This window comes from Macrotis lagotis, chromosome X (genome assembly GCF_037893015.1).
Source record: "Macrotis lagotis isolate mMagLag1 chromosome X, bilby.v1.9.chrom.fasta, whole genome shotgun sequence".
Lineage (NCBI taxonomy): Eukaryota > Metazoa > Chordata > Mammalia > Peramelemorphia > Peramelidae > Macrotis > Macrotis lagotis.
The window spans coordinates 654,495,272-654,511,742 of NC_133666.1; the positions used below are offsets into that span (position 1 = coordinate 654,495,272).

At 52.8% G+C, this 16,471-nt stretch overlaps 2 protein-coding genes across 3 annotated transcripts; one reads left to right on the forward strand and one right to left on the reverse strand.

Annotated features, from left to right (window-relative positions):
• Window positions 1–4,544: 4,544 nt before the first annotated feature.
• On the forward strand, window positions 4,545–7,599 carry LOC141501238 (acidic leucine-rich nuclear phosphoprotein 32 family member B-like). 2 transcript variants are annotated; one of them, XM_074205044.1, is made up of 7 exons: window positions 4,545–4,688; window positions 4,978–5,127; window positions 5,238–5,360; window positions 5,764–5,965; window positions 6,203–6,360; window positions 6,734–6,791; window positions 7,148–7,599. In XM_074205044.1, the coding sequence occupies exons 1-7, from the start codon at window positions 4,635–4,637 to the stop codon at window positions 7,222–7,224; spliced, it is 822 nt and encodes a 273-aa protein (XP_074061145.1). In that variant the 5' UTR covers window positions 4,545–4,634; the 3' UTR covers window positions 7,225–7,599. The 2 variants fall into 2 exon arrangements, with proteins under 2 accessions (XP_074061145.1, XP_074061144.1); XM_074205043.1 differs by having other exon boundaries at window positions 4,552–4,688; window positions 6,197–6,360.
• ZNF414 (zinc finger protein 414) lies at window positions 7,431–14,862 on the reverse strand. The gene is given in 9 exon segments (XM_074205042.1): window positions 7,431–8,235; window positions 8,237–8,379; window positions 8,661–8,711; window positions 8,861–9,321; window positions 9,533–9,638; window positions 10,012–10,119; window positions 12,334–12,429; window positions 12,571–12,709; window positions 14,690–14,862. Coding segments are annotated over 9 exon segments (1,299 nt in total). The 5' UTR covers window positions 14,693–14,862; the 3' UTR covers window positions 7,431–8,043.
• Window positions 14,863–16,471: the final 1,609 nt, after the last annotated feature.

The following is a 16,471-nucleotide window of genomic DNA, read 5'->3' on the forward strand; positions in this document are numbered from 1 at the left end:
CTATCCCATCTCAACCCCATAGTAGGGGCAAGTCCTCCTGACCTACTTTGCCTAGTATTCAGCACCCGTGGGGCCCACAGGAAGCCCCCACCTCCTTGGAGCTCAGTTTTCAGGTCACCGCCACGCAGGCCTTCTCCCTAAGCTTCATTTTCCCCCTCTCAACCATGGCCCCACATATCACCACCACTTCCAGATAATGCTCCCATTCCCCTCATCCCCTCCCCAGAGTATGACTAATAATTATAGCTTATAGCTCTAGTTCAATGTTCATTTGAACTTTGGTATTAAAGAAAAGAGCAAGAGGAGATGGAAAGAGTTGGTGAGAAGTGAGCACAGCCTTCCATAACAGCAAACCCTTTTGAGCCCAATGACTGATTCTGCCAGTCTGTCTTGGGGAAAGGGCCTGCCATCTTGGATGGGAGCCAAGGGAAAATGGGCCTGGACTGGGAGAGATTGACTCATGGGGGCCTAGAGACAGCTCCTGACTATTGTCTGTGCCTGGATCTATTGGTAAATCGGTGGGCCCCCAGTGAATAATGACAATGACCTGTTCTACATTAAGGTCCATTAGGTGTCTTTACTCTTTCTTGATCCCCACAACAATTACATAAGATCAGTAATACACTGTCACCCCCATTTTAAAAAGGAAAGTATATCCAAAAGTATAAGGTCAGGAAATGTCAGAGGCAGGACTTGAACAAGGGTTTCCCGACTCCAAGTCTTTCCACTGTGCCACGTTGACTTCTATGCCACAGTAGCCTGGTTACTTGGAAGATAAAATCCAAACCCCTTTGCCTACCTTTTAAGATGCACACCATTTCAACCTCAGCTCATTTCTTGAACTATTTTTCATCACTTTCCCCTCAAATAGTTCGTGTTCCCAACCTCGGTGGTCTCATTCCTCCACTCCCCTCTTATTTTTCATCTTTTGCCTCCTATTGTTCCTAACTATCCTCCCTCCACACAAATAGAGCCAAGAACCCCTTAGGTTCTTTTGAGCCAGGAGAGCTAGAAAGAGATTGATAGAGACTGGGTTTTCTACTTCTGCTTTCTTCAGACATCCCTGAGAGTGAAAATAGGGGAATGACAGGGAGGGAGGCAGAGAAAGAAAGGGTTACTTACCATGGCTCTCCAGCTCCTTTGGTCCAGTAGCCTACAGATTGAAATGCTCTTTAGTTTCCGGGACCTACCAGGGACTGGGGGCTTGAAGAAATGCAAGAAACTCAAGACACCCAGATAATATGTGTTGGGGGGGGAGGGAAGAGGAAGGAAAGGAGGAGAGAGAGACCAGGAGGTTGGAGGGGGTGGGGTTAATTTGCAGGGACCTTCCAGATCTCTACAGGTACTCCCCCAACTCCAACCCTGCCTTTTCCAGGAATCACTTTTAAGGTGATCTCTCAACTCTAAACTTCTTTCCTGAATGAGATGTGGTTATGGTCTGTATTTGGGTGAATGTGTTTTTTTTTCTGGACTTTTCTAATTAGGAGCTCTAACCTAAGAGCTGAGCCCAAGTCTTAGTGCCTCTATTCTGAATTGATGGATGAAAGGGAGGACCAGTGTTCTGAGTCCTGGAGGCCATCACTAGATGGGTTCAAGGCTCTATTGACCTGAGGGACCTTTTGAACCCTAGGTCTCATCTTCAATCCATGTACCAGAAGTTAACTCACCTATTCTTGCAGATTTTTGTCCTTATAAATAAGGACATAATTCTGATTCAAAATATGATTGAAATGGAAATGTGTTTAAAATGATTGTATGTACATAAATATAATCTATATCATATTTCTCAGTGTCTGGGGGAGCAGGAAAGGAGAAAACCATGGAACCCAAAAGCTTACAAACAGATAAATTTTAAAAACTTTTCATGTATTATTAGAAAAATAAAATGACATTCGAATTCAAAAAATTATGACTAGCAAATAATAAAATCAAATCAATGGATTTTTAGAAAGCCAAAGAGGAATGTGGACTACTAAATGTTTAAATGCCCTTGGAAGAGGTAGTGTTCCTGACAGGCAGAAACCAATTCTGATTGTTAAAATCAGAGAATATTTTAATGAGAGGTGGACATATTCTAATTTAGGTTCAAAGGGACATGACTAGGATTTTGTCACTTTTGGACAGAGACTTATCTCTACCCAGACTACACTTCTGGCAATCAAGAGAAAGGAATCCATCTACACCCAGATCACATATGTAGTTGAACAATGAGCAGCAATTCAGATTAAATTAGATTAAATTTTTTCAATTGGGTAGAGTCCCACCCAATATTGAGAATGTTAACCCAACCTCATCATCAGTCCTCTTCTTCAGAAGTTGCCTGAGGAACCTACAGAACCTACAGAGACTAGTTTCTGTATAAGGAATAGGAAAGGGAAAAAAACTCTTATTCCCCCCTGCCATTTAATTGGTTTTTAATAATTATTTCTCTCTAGTGGTTAAATGATGTCACTCAGTTTTGTCTGAGGCCAAATTTGAAATCAGTTTTCTTGACTCCAAGTCCAAGGTTTCATCCATTTAAGCTTTCCTTGAGCTTTACTCCTAACTCTCAAGTGATGCACCATCCTCATCCTTTTGCAATAAAACTGGCCCACCCAAGTCACTCTGTGGCTCAATAATCTCCAGTGGGTCTGACTACCTTTTAGGGTTTTTTTTGCAAGGCAAACGGGGTTAAGCGGCTTGCCCAAGGCCACACAGCTAGGTAATTATTAAGTGTCTGAGACCGGATTTGAACCCAGGTACTCCTGACTCCAAGGCCGGTGCTTTATCCACTTTTGCCACCTAGCTGCCCCTTCTGACTACCTTTTAGATCAAATACTGGCTCCTGTTTGGTATTTAAAGCTTTTTACAACTAGACTTCTATCTACCTTTCTTGATTTGATATACAGTATTTCCCCCTGCTTCACATTGGTATTATAACTTCTTGGTATTGCTCCTTCCTCATGTCTCTGCCTCTTGGAATCCTTAGTTTTCTTTTTCAGCAGAGACACCATTTCTTACAGAATGCCTTTCCTGAGCCTTCAAGCCTTCAATTCCCAATTACCTTGTTTATTATGTGTGTATTGCTTCCTTTGGTTGAATGTTTCCTTCCTTTGATTGAAAGTAAACTTTTGCTGTTCTTTCCCTAGAACAGAGCACAATGGTTGTTATTGTAGTAAGTGCTTAATAAATATTCACTGATTAGCAATCTTTTCTGACCACGAATGTTTGTCCTTCCTTCTTGTAGAATGCCAAGACATCAGCGAGATGATGCCATGTCATGTATGAGAATAGGATTTGAGTGAGGGGGGTGCTGTGCTGTCACCAGTCTCTTTTTCCTGAGGAACCATGTGGGTCCAATGGCCCGATATAAATCAGGATGACTGGATAGGGGGCAATCAGGGTTAAGTGACTTGCCCAAGATCACACAGCTAATAAGTGTGAAGTGTCTGAGGTCAAATTTGAACTCAGGTCCTTCTGACTTCTCTACTCACTGTGCCGGCTAGGCTAGCTTGGTAGCTTCTCTAACTTCCTTCAAGAATCTGGTACTTTGAAAAGCTCTTTTTTAAATAGCCAAAGGCTGGGGCGGCTAGGTGGTGTAGTGGATAAAGCACCCGCCTTGGAGTCAGGAGTACCTGGGTTCAAATCTGGTCTCAGATACTCAATAATGCCCTGGCTGTGTGGCCTTGGGCAAGCCACTTAACCCCATTGCCTAGCAAAAACCTAAAACACAAACATAGGTGAATGAATAAATGTCCAAAGGCCAGATATAAGAGTACCACCGGAGATGGCCCTGGGCAGGGGGCAATGGGGGTAAGTGACCCTAGGCAAGTAATGTGATTTAGGGTGTATGTGTACAATCGTGTTTCGCGTGTTTCTGTATTAGTCATGTTGTGAAAGGAGAATTAGGACTAAAGGAGGAAAAAAAACATGAGAAAGAAAAAACATAAAAGAAGTTGTAAAAAGTGAGCCTTGCAGGCTTTGCTCCGCCGTTTGGCGGCCCGGGGCACTGGGGTGCTGAGGCGCTGCCCCCCGGCTCGCCCCCTTCCCTCCTCCAAGGAGCCCTCGGCCCGGGACGGGCCCCGAGGCGCAGGTGGGTTTGGAGCCCCTGGGCCCAGCGGGGCTCGCGGGTGAGGAGCGGGTCCTAAGGAGCGCGCATTTATTAGGCGCCTGCTGCATGCTGGCCACAGCGTCCCGCGCGGGAGGAGCCCCCGATCCAGCAGGGGGCGCCCGAGTCGGGGGCGCCGGCAGGGGGCGCCCCGGCCTCGTCCCCGGGGGGGGGGGGGGAGCCGCGCAGGCGCGGCGGCAAGCGCGGGGCGGGGCTGCGCGGGGCGGGGCGCCGAGGGAGGGCGCCTGCGGGGAGGGGCGGGGCGGGGCGGCGGCCGGCAGAGGGCGCTCCCCGCGCTGCAGCCGCGGGGGGCGGGGCCCGCTGGGTGCGTGCGTGCGCGTGTGTGCGCGTGTGTGCGCGTGGAGGCGCCGGGGCCGGCAGGGGGCGCGCCGGGGCCGGGCCGCCCGGGAGCGCGCTCCGGCCCTCGGGGGCGCGATCTCCTCCCCCCGCCCCTTTGTGTGCCTTTGGCGCCTTCCTGGCGGTCTCCCCGGCGGCGGCGGCTCTCGCGGCTCTCGGGGCTCCGCGGCTGGGCTCGGGCGGCGCGGCCATGGACATCCAGAGGCGGCTGACGCTGGAGCTGCGGAACAGGAAGCCGGGGGAGGTGAGGCCGCCCGGGCCGCGGCACGTGGGCCCGGGCCGGGGCGGGGGGCGCCGCACGTGGGCGGCCGCGCGGGCCCGGGGCGGCCAGGCCGCGGCGCGCGGGGAGCCGGGGTCGGGCCGGGGGGCCCCGGGGGCCGGCGGGGCCGAGCTCGGGCCGGCCCGGGCCGCGCAGGCGTCCTCCGGGGCGCGAGTCCGGCCCAGGCCGGGCCGGGCCGGGGGCGCGCGGGGGCCCGCGGGGGCCGGAGGCGGCCGCTTCTGGACATGACGGAGGCCCCGCTCCGGCCCCCCAGGTGAAGGACCTGGTCCTGGATAACTGCCTGTTAGATGACGGCAAGATTGGGGGCCTGACTTCCGAGTTTGAAAACCTCGAGTATCTCAGCATGGTCAGCATCAACCTGGTCTCCTTGGCCAACCTCCCCAAGCTGCCCCGGCTCCGAAAGGTAGCGGGGGGCTGAGCGTGGCGGGGAGGGGGGCAGAGGGCAGTGGAGGCGGGCTGCCTGGGCACGCTGCCCTCTGCCTGCCCCCACCCTGTTGTGTCGGGCTCCCGCAGTTGGAGCTCAGCGATAACCACCTCTCCGGAGGCCTGGAGGTCCTGGCAGAGCGCACACCCAGCCTGACCCAGTTAAACCTCAGTGGGAACAAGATCAAGGACATCCACACGCTGGAGCCCCTGGTGAGGCCGCCCGGACTCGAACCTGTGGTGGGCTTGTGTGTTGAGCGCAAGGGATCCTGGTGAAAGCCCGACTCCCCCAGAGCTGCCTGCCATGGACTTTTGCTCATTGTGGGTGCTAAATCCTATTTTTATTGATAGGCAAATAGAAGTTTGCCCTTGACCTTTGTCTGGCCCGTAGCCCGAGGAGACCTCCCGAACCTCATGTCATTCCGTTTTCCCCAAGTCCCTTAGAAGATCTCTCTGCCTGCCTTACAACAATTGCATAGTTTTCTTGCAGTGGTCCAGGCTCCTAGGACTGCCCACAATGGCCAGGAGATAGATCAAAATTCCCAAATAGCATTGAGGCTAAGGGGGGGGTGGGATGGTCACCCGGGGTTCTATATATTCTGCTTGCTCTCTGTAGAAGAAGCTACCCAACCTCAAGAGCCTCGACCTTTTCAAATGCGATGTGACCATGCTGATGAGCTACCGGGAAAGTGTATTTGCCCTCTTGCCTCAGCTCACCTACCTCGATGGCTACGACGCCGATGACAAGGAAGCTCCAGACTCAGACCCCGAGGCCGATAGGGAGGGTCTGGATGGTGTTTGGGGGGAAAACGGGGAAGGTAAGGATTTCACAGGTGGGCCTTCTGACTTTGGTTGAGTTTCCCATCTCCTTCCCTTTCAGGAGACCCCAGACCCCTTTCCCTGATGGCTACTTTGTTAAATGAGTGAGGAGGGACCTGCATAGTTGGGGGAAATCAAGATACAGCAATTGGCTGAGTTCAGCTAGGCAGTCAGTCACCTGCTTGCTTCAGGAATCCCAGGTTGTTTGTTCATGACCTCTCTGTTGTCAGTGATAGGTGATGAAGAGGAGGAGGAGGAGGAAGAGGAGGAGCTTGATGAGGATGTAATTGATGAGGATGAGGATGAGGATGATGAAGATGTTGATGGAGAAGAAGATGAAGAGGAGGAAGAGGAGGAGGAGGATGATGATGATGAAGATGGGGTAGAGGATGAGGTGAGGACCACAGTGGCCCTCTGCAGGCTTCCTCCCTTTGGGAAGGGAATTAACATAGAGCCTGGGTGCCCCTCCATCCAAGATGCTGTAGCAGAAGTGGAGCAGCATTTACCAAGTCTGGGGATTGAAGCCAGGTCTTTGGATCAAAGACCATTCTAGAGCTTCATCCCACTGGATTCCACTGCAATTGAGAAGGTTCCTCTGGGGGGGATGGGGAGAACTCTCAAGACCTGGGCTTGAATTCCGTTTCCACCTCTTCCTTCATATTATGACCATGGGCATTTTGACCCTCTTTAGCTTTGATTTCCTCTGTAACTAAGGTGGGTTCAGACTAGCTTCTGACATTTCCCTGTCTTCTCCCCCAATCTTTCAGGAGGATGAGGAAGATGAAGATGATGATGGAGAGGAGGAGGAAGAGGAAGAGGGAGAAGGTGAGTTCTTTTAACTGTGCTTGGAATCCATCCTAGTGGGGATGGGGGTTACCTTGCTTTCCCCCTTCTCCAGATACCCAGGGCTGGATTCCTGAGGAGATAAAAGTTCCTTAAGACCAGAGTGGGGTCAGCCCCATCCTGCACTTGCTCAACTGCCTGCTGACCCAGGCCCTTCCTTCTTTGTTTTCCTCCACCCCCAGCCCTGGGGAACTCACTCTGAATTCGGGGGGGGGGGGGGCGGCTTGCTAGGAGTGCCTCTGAATTCCTGATAAGCCAAGTAGACAGCACTCCGGACTTCAGTATGGTTCTCCTGGACTCTTCCTTCTTCTGACACTAACTTGTCTCCATGCCTTCAGAACCCCAGCATGGAGAGAAAAGGAAACGAGCTGCAGATGATGAGGGGGAGGACAGTGAGGAAGATGAGGAGGACTGAGCCAGCTGCCCCACCCTGCAGTCAGTGAATGAGCAGCAAGTTGTGGATGGACTCTGCCAGCTTGCCCTTGTCCTTTGCTCCCCCAGCCCTGGGCACTGCTGGCTCTGGGGTCTGTTCTTTTCCAGAAGGGGCTTCACAGGCACTGTTTGGCCAGGGGATTTGGTGACCAAAGGTTCTCTCTCCGTCTTCAGGGGTGTTTTGTGCAACAATTTGTTGGAATTCTTTCTAAATCTTTGTTTCCAAGAAAAATGTGTCCCATACCCTGCCTGGGCCCCGAAGGGGCAGGGGCTCTGGCACTTTCTCAGGATAAACCTTGCAGCCCCCTCCCTCTTCCCTCTTATTGGTCTTTTTAAATAAATAAAAACTGGAATTTTTTATCCCGTCTAAGACAAATAGTGAATTGAGGGGATGGGGTGGGCAACATCTGAATTCTTCAGGCTATGGAAGAGTCCCAATTTGGTCAAGTCAATCAAAAGCTACATGGCCACCAGAAGTCCCTGGTCTCCACCCAAGGATTCTTGAAGTCCCATATTCTCAAACAGGCAACTCCTATACAACTGTTTTATTATCCCCACCCCCAGCTGATTCTGGGCCAAGCCAGGACAACTGGACCCAATGACCCACAGAGTTCCAAAGCAACATTAAGTTAATTATAAAAATAGTTTTCTACCTCCCCACTCCCTGCAATCACCAGGGCCCAGGGTGGAGAGTAGAGGGAGTGTTCCAGCTCTCTGGCCATCTTGGAAGGAGAATGAGCCAGGCCCTTGAAGAGCTGGCCCAGGAGTGGACGACTCCTGTCCTGGGGTAGCCTTGTGCTCCTTAGGCGAGGGAGTCGGGTTTCCCAGCCTTAGAAATCCCAGTCGTCCCCTGAGGCTGGGGTGCCCTGGGCTCTTGGGGACTGAGTGGTGAGTGAAGGAGGACCACTTGATGATCCAGCTGTGGGTTCCAGTGACCAGACTGTGCCCCCCTGAGCCTCGAGTTGAGGGGGAGTTGAGGGTGATGGTGGCTGTGGTGGTGGGGCTGGGGGGGGTGTCTTGCGATGATCCTCTAAATGAAGGGTCATGGCCGGTCTGGAGGCTGTGGAGAAGGGGCACTGCATGCAGGTGTAGCGACCCCTGGTGTGCTCCCACACAATTCGGCTGGTAGATGAATGACCTGGTCAGGGAGGAGAAAGGCTTTCAGTGGATGCTCCCGGGACCTCCTGACAAGAGGAGGCTTGCACAAGCTTAGAATGAATTTGGGTAAGTTTTAAGTAACTTTGGGTCACTTTCTTCCTGAGGAAAAGTTGAGCAATTTGGATTCTTTCTCTTGAGTTTTAAGCGACTTTCTCTGTACAGTGGAGGGCTTAGATCATGTGGGGTTTTGTCTCCTTCCTATTTTAAAGGGCCTGGTTCTAATATTCCTCCCCCATCCACATCCCCAGGGATGCCACTGACCTGAAGGTCCCTCAGAGCTCCCAGGGGGTCTCCGTGGGCTACCGCTGGAACCTGTGGAGGGAGGGAAGGGGTCAGGGAGGTAATGGTGCACCTTCCCTTGCTACCTAATTCTCCTGGCCTACTCGGGGAGAATACATGGTAATAACACTGAAAAACCCCTGCATGTACATAAGGGCTGGATCTGGGCTATGTCTGCTCACCCTGATTTTTTTTCCAGATAGCTGCATTACTGTTGGAGCTGGAACCAGGCCCAGAACTAGGGAGACCCTGGGCCTGGGTAGGCAGGAAGGGACGAAGGCGCTGGGGGCCAGAACTTGAGGCCAGCCCATAGTGGGAGTGACCAAGGTAGGGTAGGAAGGGTGCAGGTACAGGGCCTGAGCCCTGGTTGGAGTACGAGGGCAGTGCAGAGCTGTAGAGTGAGGCCTCCAGCAGCGGGAATGGGGCCCTGGGACGAGGATCCGGGGGCAGGGTCAGCGGCGTGAGCAGTGGGGCCTTGTCAGGGCTGGGGCCAGCTGGTCTCTGAGCATCAGGCAGTTCCTTCTCCAAGGCTGGGGGCAGGGGGGCTGGGGGTGGGGCCGGACTGTGGGACTGGTCAGAGCAGACGTGTAGGTGCTTGAAGAGGGAGCGGTGAGTCCGGAAGCGGAGAAGGCAATTTTCACACCTGGGGTAGGGGGAGACAGAGGCTGGACTGAGGGGTGAACAGGCCTGATGAAAGCAAGGATAGGGCCAGATGAGCTAGTGGTGTACAGAATGGCAAAAGACGGTTGGGAGTGAACAATGAGGTGGATGAAAAGGGGTGAGATCACCACAGAGAACCCAAGAGGAAACCAATGGATGGAGTGAAGGAGGATGGGGAAGGGGAGAGACCTCACTTGAAGTATCTGTTGGGCTTGTAGTGCAGCTTGGTGTGGGCCATCAGCTCCTGCATGCTGGGGAAGGTCTCTGTGCAGCTTGGGGTTGAGCAGTGAAACAGTTTGCCTGCAAAGGAATGTGACCAGAGGCAATGACACTCCTGAGACCACACACTACTCCAAAATCTGAGCCAGAGAGGTGGGAGGGCCTTGTGAGGTGGGTTCATCCAGACCATCTATCCGCAGAGGAGGAAGATGAGGGCTGCAGGTGTCTTGCCCAAGTTCACAGAGCCAGGATTCCCATCCAGATCTCTGACTCCAGCATTCTGTCTTGTTCGTGGCTCTCCAGGTAGGTAGGCTTCTGAACCATTCCCACTGGGAGCCAAGACCAGGAGTGATAGCAGATTGGACTTCCATGTTAGGGCAAAGGAGGGGGCCTCTGGCAGAGAGGATTCTTGGAAGGAAGTCCCACCCCATTCTCCTGGGCTCCCCAAGCTTACCTTCCATGGACTGTGTGGGTTGTAAGTGACTGTGCAGATGCTGAGCAAGTTCCCGGGGGTTGGGGAAGGCCAGGCGGCAACCATAGCTGGAGCAAGGGAACTGTCTCCCTAGGACACAAAGTATCCGGGGTCCTGATCATGTCTTTCCCTCTTCAGCCACACATCAACCTGAGTCCTACCACCTACCACACCATTCACCCACATACTGAGCACCTGTGGACCAAGTCCAAGGGTACAGAGAGTGCCAAGAATAAATAAAACTGACATTGAGGTTAAGCTTTCAAGTTTCCAAAAAAATGTCACATACTTGAAGGCTGAGAGTGGCTCTCAAGAGTTCAGAGTCTAACTATCTCATAAAGAGATGGCTCACTTCTACAACATGGGGCCTTGACAAACACTGGGGCAATCCAGGTGTTGTTTAGGAGGTGGAATGACCCAAACAAGACCATGCTTAACAGCAGAACCCAGGACCTCTGCTACTCCCAGGGTCATCTTTTCATGTGCAGCAGTGTGGAAGAGAACCATATACAGGAATCCAGCAACAACAGCAGATGCCAGGCACAGAGAAGCAAAAGCGCAAAGTCTGAGGGGGGAGATCATATTTTCTTTTCAATCAAGGAAAGCTGTCTTGAAGGGTCTTGATAGATGAATAGGAGTCAGACAGGTGGGAAAGAACATAGGGGATTCTACGCCAAGATGAAGCTGTGAGCAGAGACACAAGGGAAAGTATAATAGAAAATATAATAATATAATAGAAAAGGGATTTCATGGAAAGATTAGCTAAAGAGACTGTGGGGGGTCTGGAAAAGAAAATATTTAGGTAGCAAACAACGATTGCCTTCAAACTATCTGAAGGACAATCATGAGAAAGACAAAGTCTTCTTTGCTCCAGAGAAAGGACCAGTGGGAAGATTATTTTTACTTTTTTTGTTTTGTAAGGCAAATGGGGTTAAGTGGCTTGCCCAAGGCCACATGGCTAGGTGAGATGGGATTTGAACCCAGGTACTCCTGACTCCAGGGCCTGTGCTTTATCCACTGCGCCACCTAGCTGCCCGGAAGATGTTTTAAGGGAGAAGATTTTATGGCTTTTTAACAATTGGAATTGTCCAGTGATAGGCTGCCTGGAGAAGGGTCCATCTTATCACTGGACATAGAATTTTCTACATCATAATCAAAAATGATCTTAGAGAGGGGCAACAGAGAAAGAAACTGAGGGAAGTCACAAACATGGCAGGTCTGACACTAGAATCCAAACTTCCAAACTCTCATCCAAGCCAGGGCTCATTAGACTAGTAGAGCTGGACTTAGCCTTGTCAGAAATGCTGGTGATGAAAATCCTGGACTGACTTTGGGAACTAGACTAAATTTCCTTTAGGGCTGCTGACTCTGAGAGCTTAGTGTTCTAAGACCACAGCTGGGCTATGGAAAGATTAATTTCTCCCAGACAGCTCTATAGCATGAGTTCTAGTCATTGAAGGCAGAAAGACAAGTTTGGGCCCCTCTGGGAAGAGATAACAAGGGCTTTGTCTTAGAGGAAAAGCAGCATGAATGGAAAGAAAGGATCATTTACAAGAGATATTACAAAGGAATGGATGGGACTCTCTAAGTGGGAGCACAGAGTTATTCAGAGGTCTCAGGCCAGGGAGGGTAGGGATGTTGCCAACAGATATCAGACTGATGAATGGTCCAGACATGTTGAGGCTGAGGTGCCAGAAGAAAGAACATCCAAAGGGATTCTGGGATTTGGAACTAGAAGGTCATCTAGTCCAAGACAAGATCCAGAGAAATGAGTGACCAGCATAAGGTCACAAAGCTGGAAAGGAAAAGGGCTGGGAGAGGAGCCCAGGGTCCCAGGCTTCGAATGCAGAGAGGTTCTGGAGGAGATGTGGATCCACAGTTCTACAGATCTTACTTTGGGCTATGATAATTCTACCTATGCCAAGTATCTCAGTATCTCCAAAGAAGAGGGGTCAGCAAAGGTTACTGAGAAGCAGTGGTCAGACAGGCAGGGGAGAGGATCTAGAAGGTGAGAATGTGGTCAACAGCTGTGCCTCAGTGCTCAGTATTCTCAAAGGGAATAAGGTTTGAGAAAAGGGCAATGGAACTAATGATGAGGAAGGCAGTGGTAACCAGAGGGAGAAGATCAGGAGAACAGTGGGGATGGAAGCCCAGAGAATACATCATCTTTCTCCAGACTATGGCATGTGTTTTCTCTGCCCCCCCCACCACCACTACTTAGCTTTCACACCTCCCCACCAGGCTTCGTGGGTACCCAGGGCCCCTCTCACTTGGTCCTATGCCTCACAGGTTATAGATCCTCACCAGAAGAGGGGGGCCGGCGCTTTGGCAGGCGTGGCTCCTCACTGGGGCTGCTGTTTACACCCCCTCCTGTGTTGGTTCTGCTGGAGTGCTTGCAGTCTGCAGAGTGGAGACAGGTTACTGGGACTATTAATGTTCTTTACCTACCCGTGCCCCATCACACCAAAAGTCCTTCCCAGGAGGCCTCTGGGCCTGGGGATTTTCATGATTTCCATGAATCCATGATTCTTCCCTACTTACCCTCTGCTGAGAAGGCTGGAGACAACTGCTCTTTCTCTGGTTTGGCTGCTGGGCTCTGACTGGGGCTGCCATAGATGTCGGAGTATGGCAATGGTGCAGGGCATGCCTGGACCCCAGGCCCCATACCAGAACTCTCCTCCTGATGACAATGAACCAGATGGGGAAGGGTCAGTTCTTGGGCTTTTACCCTTGAACTTCCCTTCTCTTAATTACCTCAGTCCCTTCTGCAAATCTTCTCTTGACCATGGGTCATCATCCCAGAAGGAGGGGAAGAGCTGAGGAAAGGTTCAGAGATGCCACAGTGCTCTCCTATTCCCTTACCTTGCCTTAGTCTCCCTTCAACTGGGATTCTGGATCCAGAATTATTGACAGAAAGTTGTTAGCAAGAAAACAAGTTATTGAGACTCATAGAATTTAGCATAATTGAGAAACCTGAGGACTATCACATCTAAGCCCTCCTTTGCTAGAAGGGGACTGTGACAAGAATAGAACTTGTCCAAAATCTACCAGTAAATCAGGTTAGAAGTAGGGCTGGAATCCTGGCGAGCTTTGACTCACCCTCTCCTGGATAAACCCCAACAGGAAACCCTTGCTGTCACTAGGCACCCCTCTCTAGGCCAAAATGGGTCCTGATCTCCTTCCTCCAATAATGGACTGAGAGGGCAAAAAGCAGGGGCTGTGTCCCAATGCCTGATGAGAGGCCCCAGGAGAACAAAGAAGAATGGAAGACCCTGATAGGCTTGGGAGGGCAATAGGCTCAGTGTGAGCTGGGAATATTCCACGCTCCCGTGGACAGCATGCCGTAGGAGGCAGTGTCTGGACAAACAGGATCCGAGAGATTTGGGACTAAGATGGAGTGGGGAGGGGAAAAGATGGCCTAAGGCAAGAAAAGGAAGTCCTAAATTCAACTTGGTTTTGTTACTGCATGACTTTGGTTTGGTCACCTAACTCTGGGCATCGGTTTCATCATCTTTATAATAATGGGGGGGGCGCGGCTAGGTGGCTCAGTGGATGGAGCACCGGCCCTGGAGTTCAAATCCAGCCTCAGACACATAACAGTTACCTAGCTGTGTGGCCTTGGGCAAATCTTGCAAAATACAAAAACAAATAGATAAGAGGAGGGATTGGGCCAGAGAACCCAATTCCTTCCCGGTTCGGAAGAGGACGCAGAGAGGGAGGTCAAGGCTTGGTGGCCAAACTGAGTGAAAAACCAAGGTCCTCTGGTTTGCAATGTGGCACTTTCCCCAAACTTTCAGCGCTTCAGTCCCGGGTCCAGCCGCGGCCGGGTCACACCGGGACGGGGAAACGGCACGGGGCGGCTCATCTGCGGTCTGCTAAGCCAACCCGGGCCCGGCGGGTCCAGGGGGGTCACCCGGCACAGGCCTCAGGAATCCTTACTCCTTCCGAAGCGAGCGGGGCCCGGCCCGGAGGGCGGGCCCGGCCCGGGCGGCGGCTGCCCCGGCCGCGTGGCCTGGCCAATGGTGCGCTCCGTTAGGGAATACGGGGTGGGCGCGGTGGGGGCAGGGAGCTGCTGGGGAGTTCTGGGGGGCCCAGGCCAGCGCAGGAGCCACACGGCCATTGTCTGAGGCAGGGCCCGCGGCCCGAACGCTGGATCCGGCCCCCGAGGGCCAGGCGGGCCCCGGAGTCGGCGGGGCGGAGGCCTGGGAGGGGGAGCGGGCGGGGCCCGGCCGGCCAGAACCGGGAGGAGGCGGCCCAGACTGGAACGCCAGGGGGAGGGGCCGGCGCCACGAGGCGGGAGCCGAGCCGGGGCGGCGCGGGGGCGGGGCCGGCGGCGCGGGGGCGGGGCCGAGGCGGGGCGTCACAGAACAGAGGCCTCGGGGCCCGGGACGGAGGCGGAGCTTGGGCCCCCGGAGGCGGGGCCGAGCGCGGGAGTCGCGCCTCTGCGGAGGCGGGGCTTGGAACGTGATGGGCAGGGCCTGGAGAGGGGGCGGAGCTACGGACGGAGGCGGAGGCGTGTCCCCGGCCTGGTGGCCCCAGCTGTCAGTCAGCCTGTCAGTGTCGCGCCCCGCCCCCTCCCCCTTCCCCCCGCGAAGGCTCTCCTCCATCCCCTCCTTCTGTCTCGGCCCCGGCCCCGGCCCCGGCCCCGGCGCGCGCTCACCATCCCTCCCCGTGTCCGCGCGCTGCCTTTGTTCGGCGGCTCCCGCTGCAGCTCCCCCCGCTGCGGGGACACGCTCACGTCGCCGCCATCTTGTGCCAAGGCTCGGCTCTCGCGAGAGCAGGCGCGGCCGCGCGGGGCCCGGAATGGGGGAGAGGGCTGGGCCGTGGAGCCGGGCGGAGCGGGAGGGGCGGGGCTTGTAAGAGCGAGACTCGGGCTGGGACGCATGCGCTCTGCGACGGGGAAGCGGCGTGGTGGGTTTTTTCTGGAGTCTACGGCGCACGCGCGGTCTGGCGTGGCGTGGGGACGGGAGCGCCACCTCGTCCTGGTTCCGCTGGGCCCCGCCCCGCCCCCCATGCAAAACAGGGAGACTGAGGCCTGAGCTTGTAAAACCAAAAACACGCGGGATAAGGATCGAGTACCGGGCCTGAGTTCAAGGTTGACCTCCCGCCATTTAGTCACACGACCCTGCCTCAGTTTCCCCAAACTGTAAAATGGGACTGACTACCTCCTCGGATCCTTGTGAGGCCCAAATGCCCCCGCGGATTGCAGGACACCCGCACATTGTAAATCAATATATAAATGCTATCATGACTCTTCCTTTCACCTTTTTTGTTCTTAAAACTGGCATCAAATCCCCAGCCACATGGCATCTCCCAAGAGGGGCCCATCCGCTGACTGGCTGCTCTCTAGCACTCCCCTGTCTGCCATGCTTGGGTCATTCCAGTCCAGGCCCACTCTTCCTGACGGAGTCTGGACTGGTTTGGCCTTTCCTCCTGCTCATTTGACAGATAAGGAAACTGAGGCAAACAGAGCCAAGCGACTTGTCCACAAGTCTAATAAGTGTCTGAGGCTGTATTCGAACTCAGGTCCTTGCCTCTAGGGTCTGCATTCTAGCCACTGAACCACTGGCTATCCTCCTCACCCCCCCATCCAAATGTAGGCTCCTTGACTTTTTCTCCTGAATTTAGCACAGAGCTTGAAAAGATGGTGAGCAGTTTACCACGTGCTTTTAAGTTTATTCATTTGCCCAGCCCTCTCTTTTGTATTGTCTCCTTGCTGAATTTTGCCTTCATTCTCTCTATTGTTAATAGAATAGGAGTAACTCACTTGTCTAGATAAAGCTTTACAAACTCTGTTATTCATTTCAACAATCATATTACATAGATACTATTTGGTTTTGGTTTTTATATCACCTGAGCCCCTTCCAGCACTAGATACAAAAGTGTCTTGTTTTGGCCAAAAACCCTTTCCAACCAAAATCAAATAGTTGCTGATTTTGCTCCATAAAGGGATACAACTTTGACAAAGATTAATAAATACAAAGAAATTTCAGGAGGAAGAAAGTTCTTACTCTTTCAGTGGAAAGGGGGATGACTAAGGAGTGTAGGAAATTATGGTGCAACTAAGGCTTGAAGGAAATTCTAAGCTGAGGGGAGAAGAGATGTGTCCTCCAGGTAGGGGAGGACAAGTGGTTCCAAGTCAGGGTGAGGAGCAGCTCAAATGACAGTTTTCCTGATGAGGACTGAAACTCAGAAAGTGCCAGACTTCTACTCCAGGCCAGATCTTTCCACTGCAGGTCCCAAACTTGTTCCAGTACCTTGCCTTTCCTTTCACAATGGCTGATCTGGATCTCGCGGTGGGTGATATCCATGGGGATCCAAGGTAAACTGGGGGCCTCTAGAGGATGAGAATGGTTTGGTGTACTCTTTCCCCAACATTATATGTGGAAGAGGAAGACTGCAATCCTTGTGAAAAGTCCTGGGCAAACGTCAGATACCATGG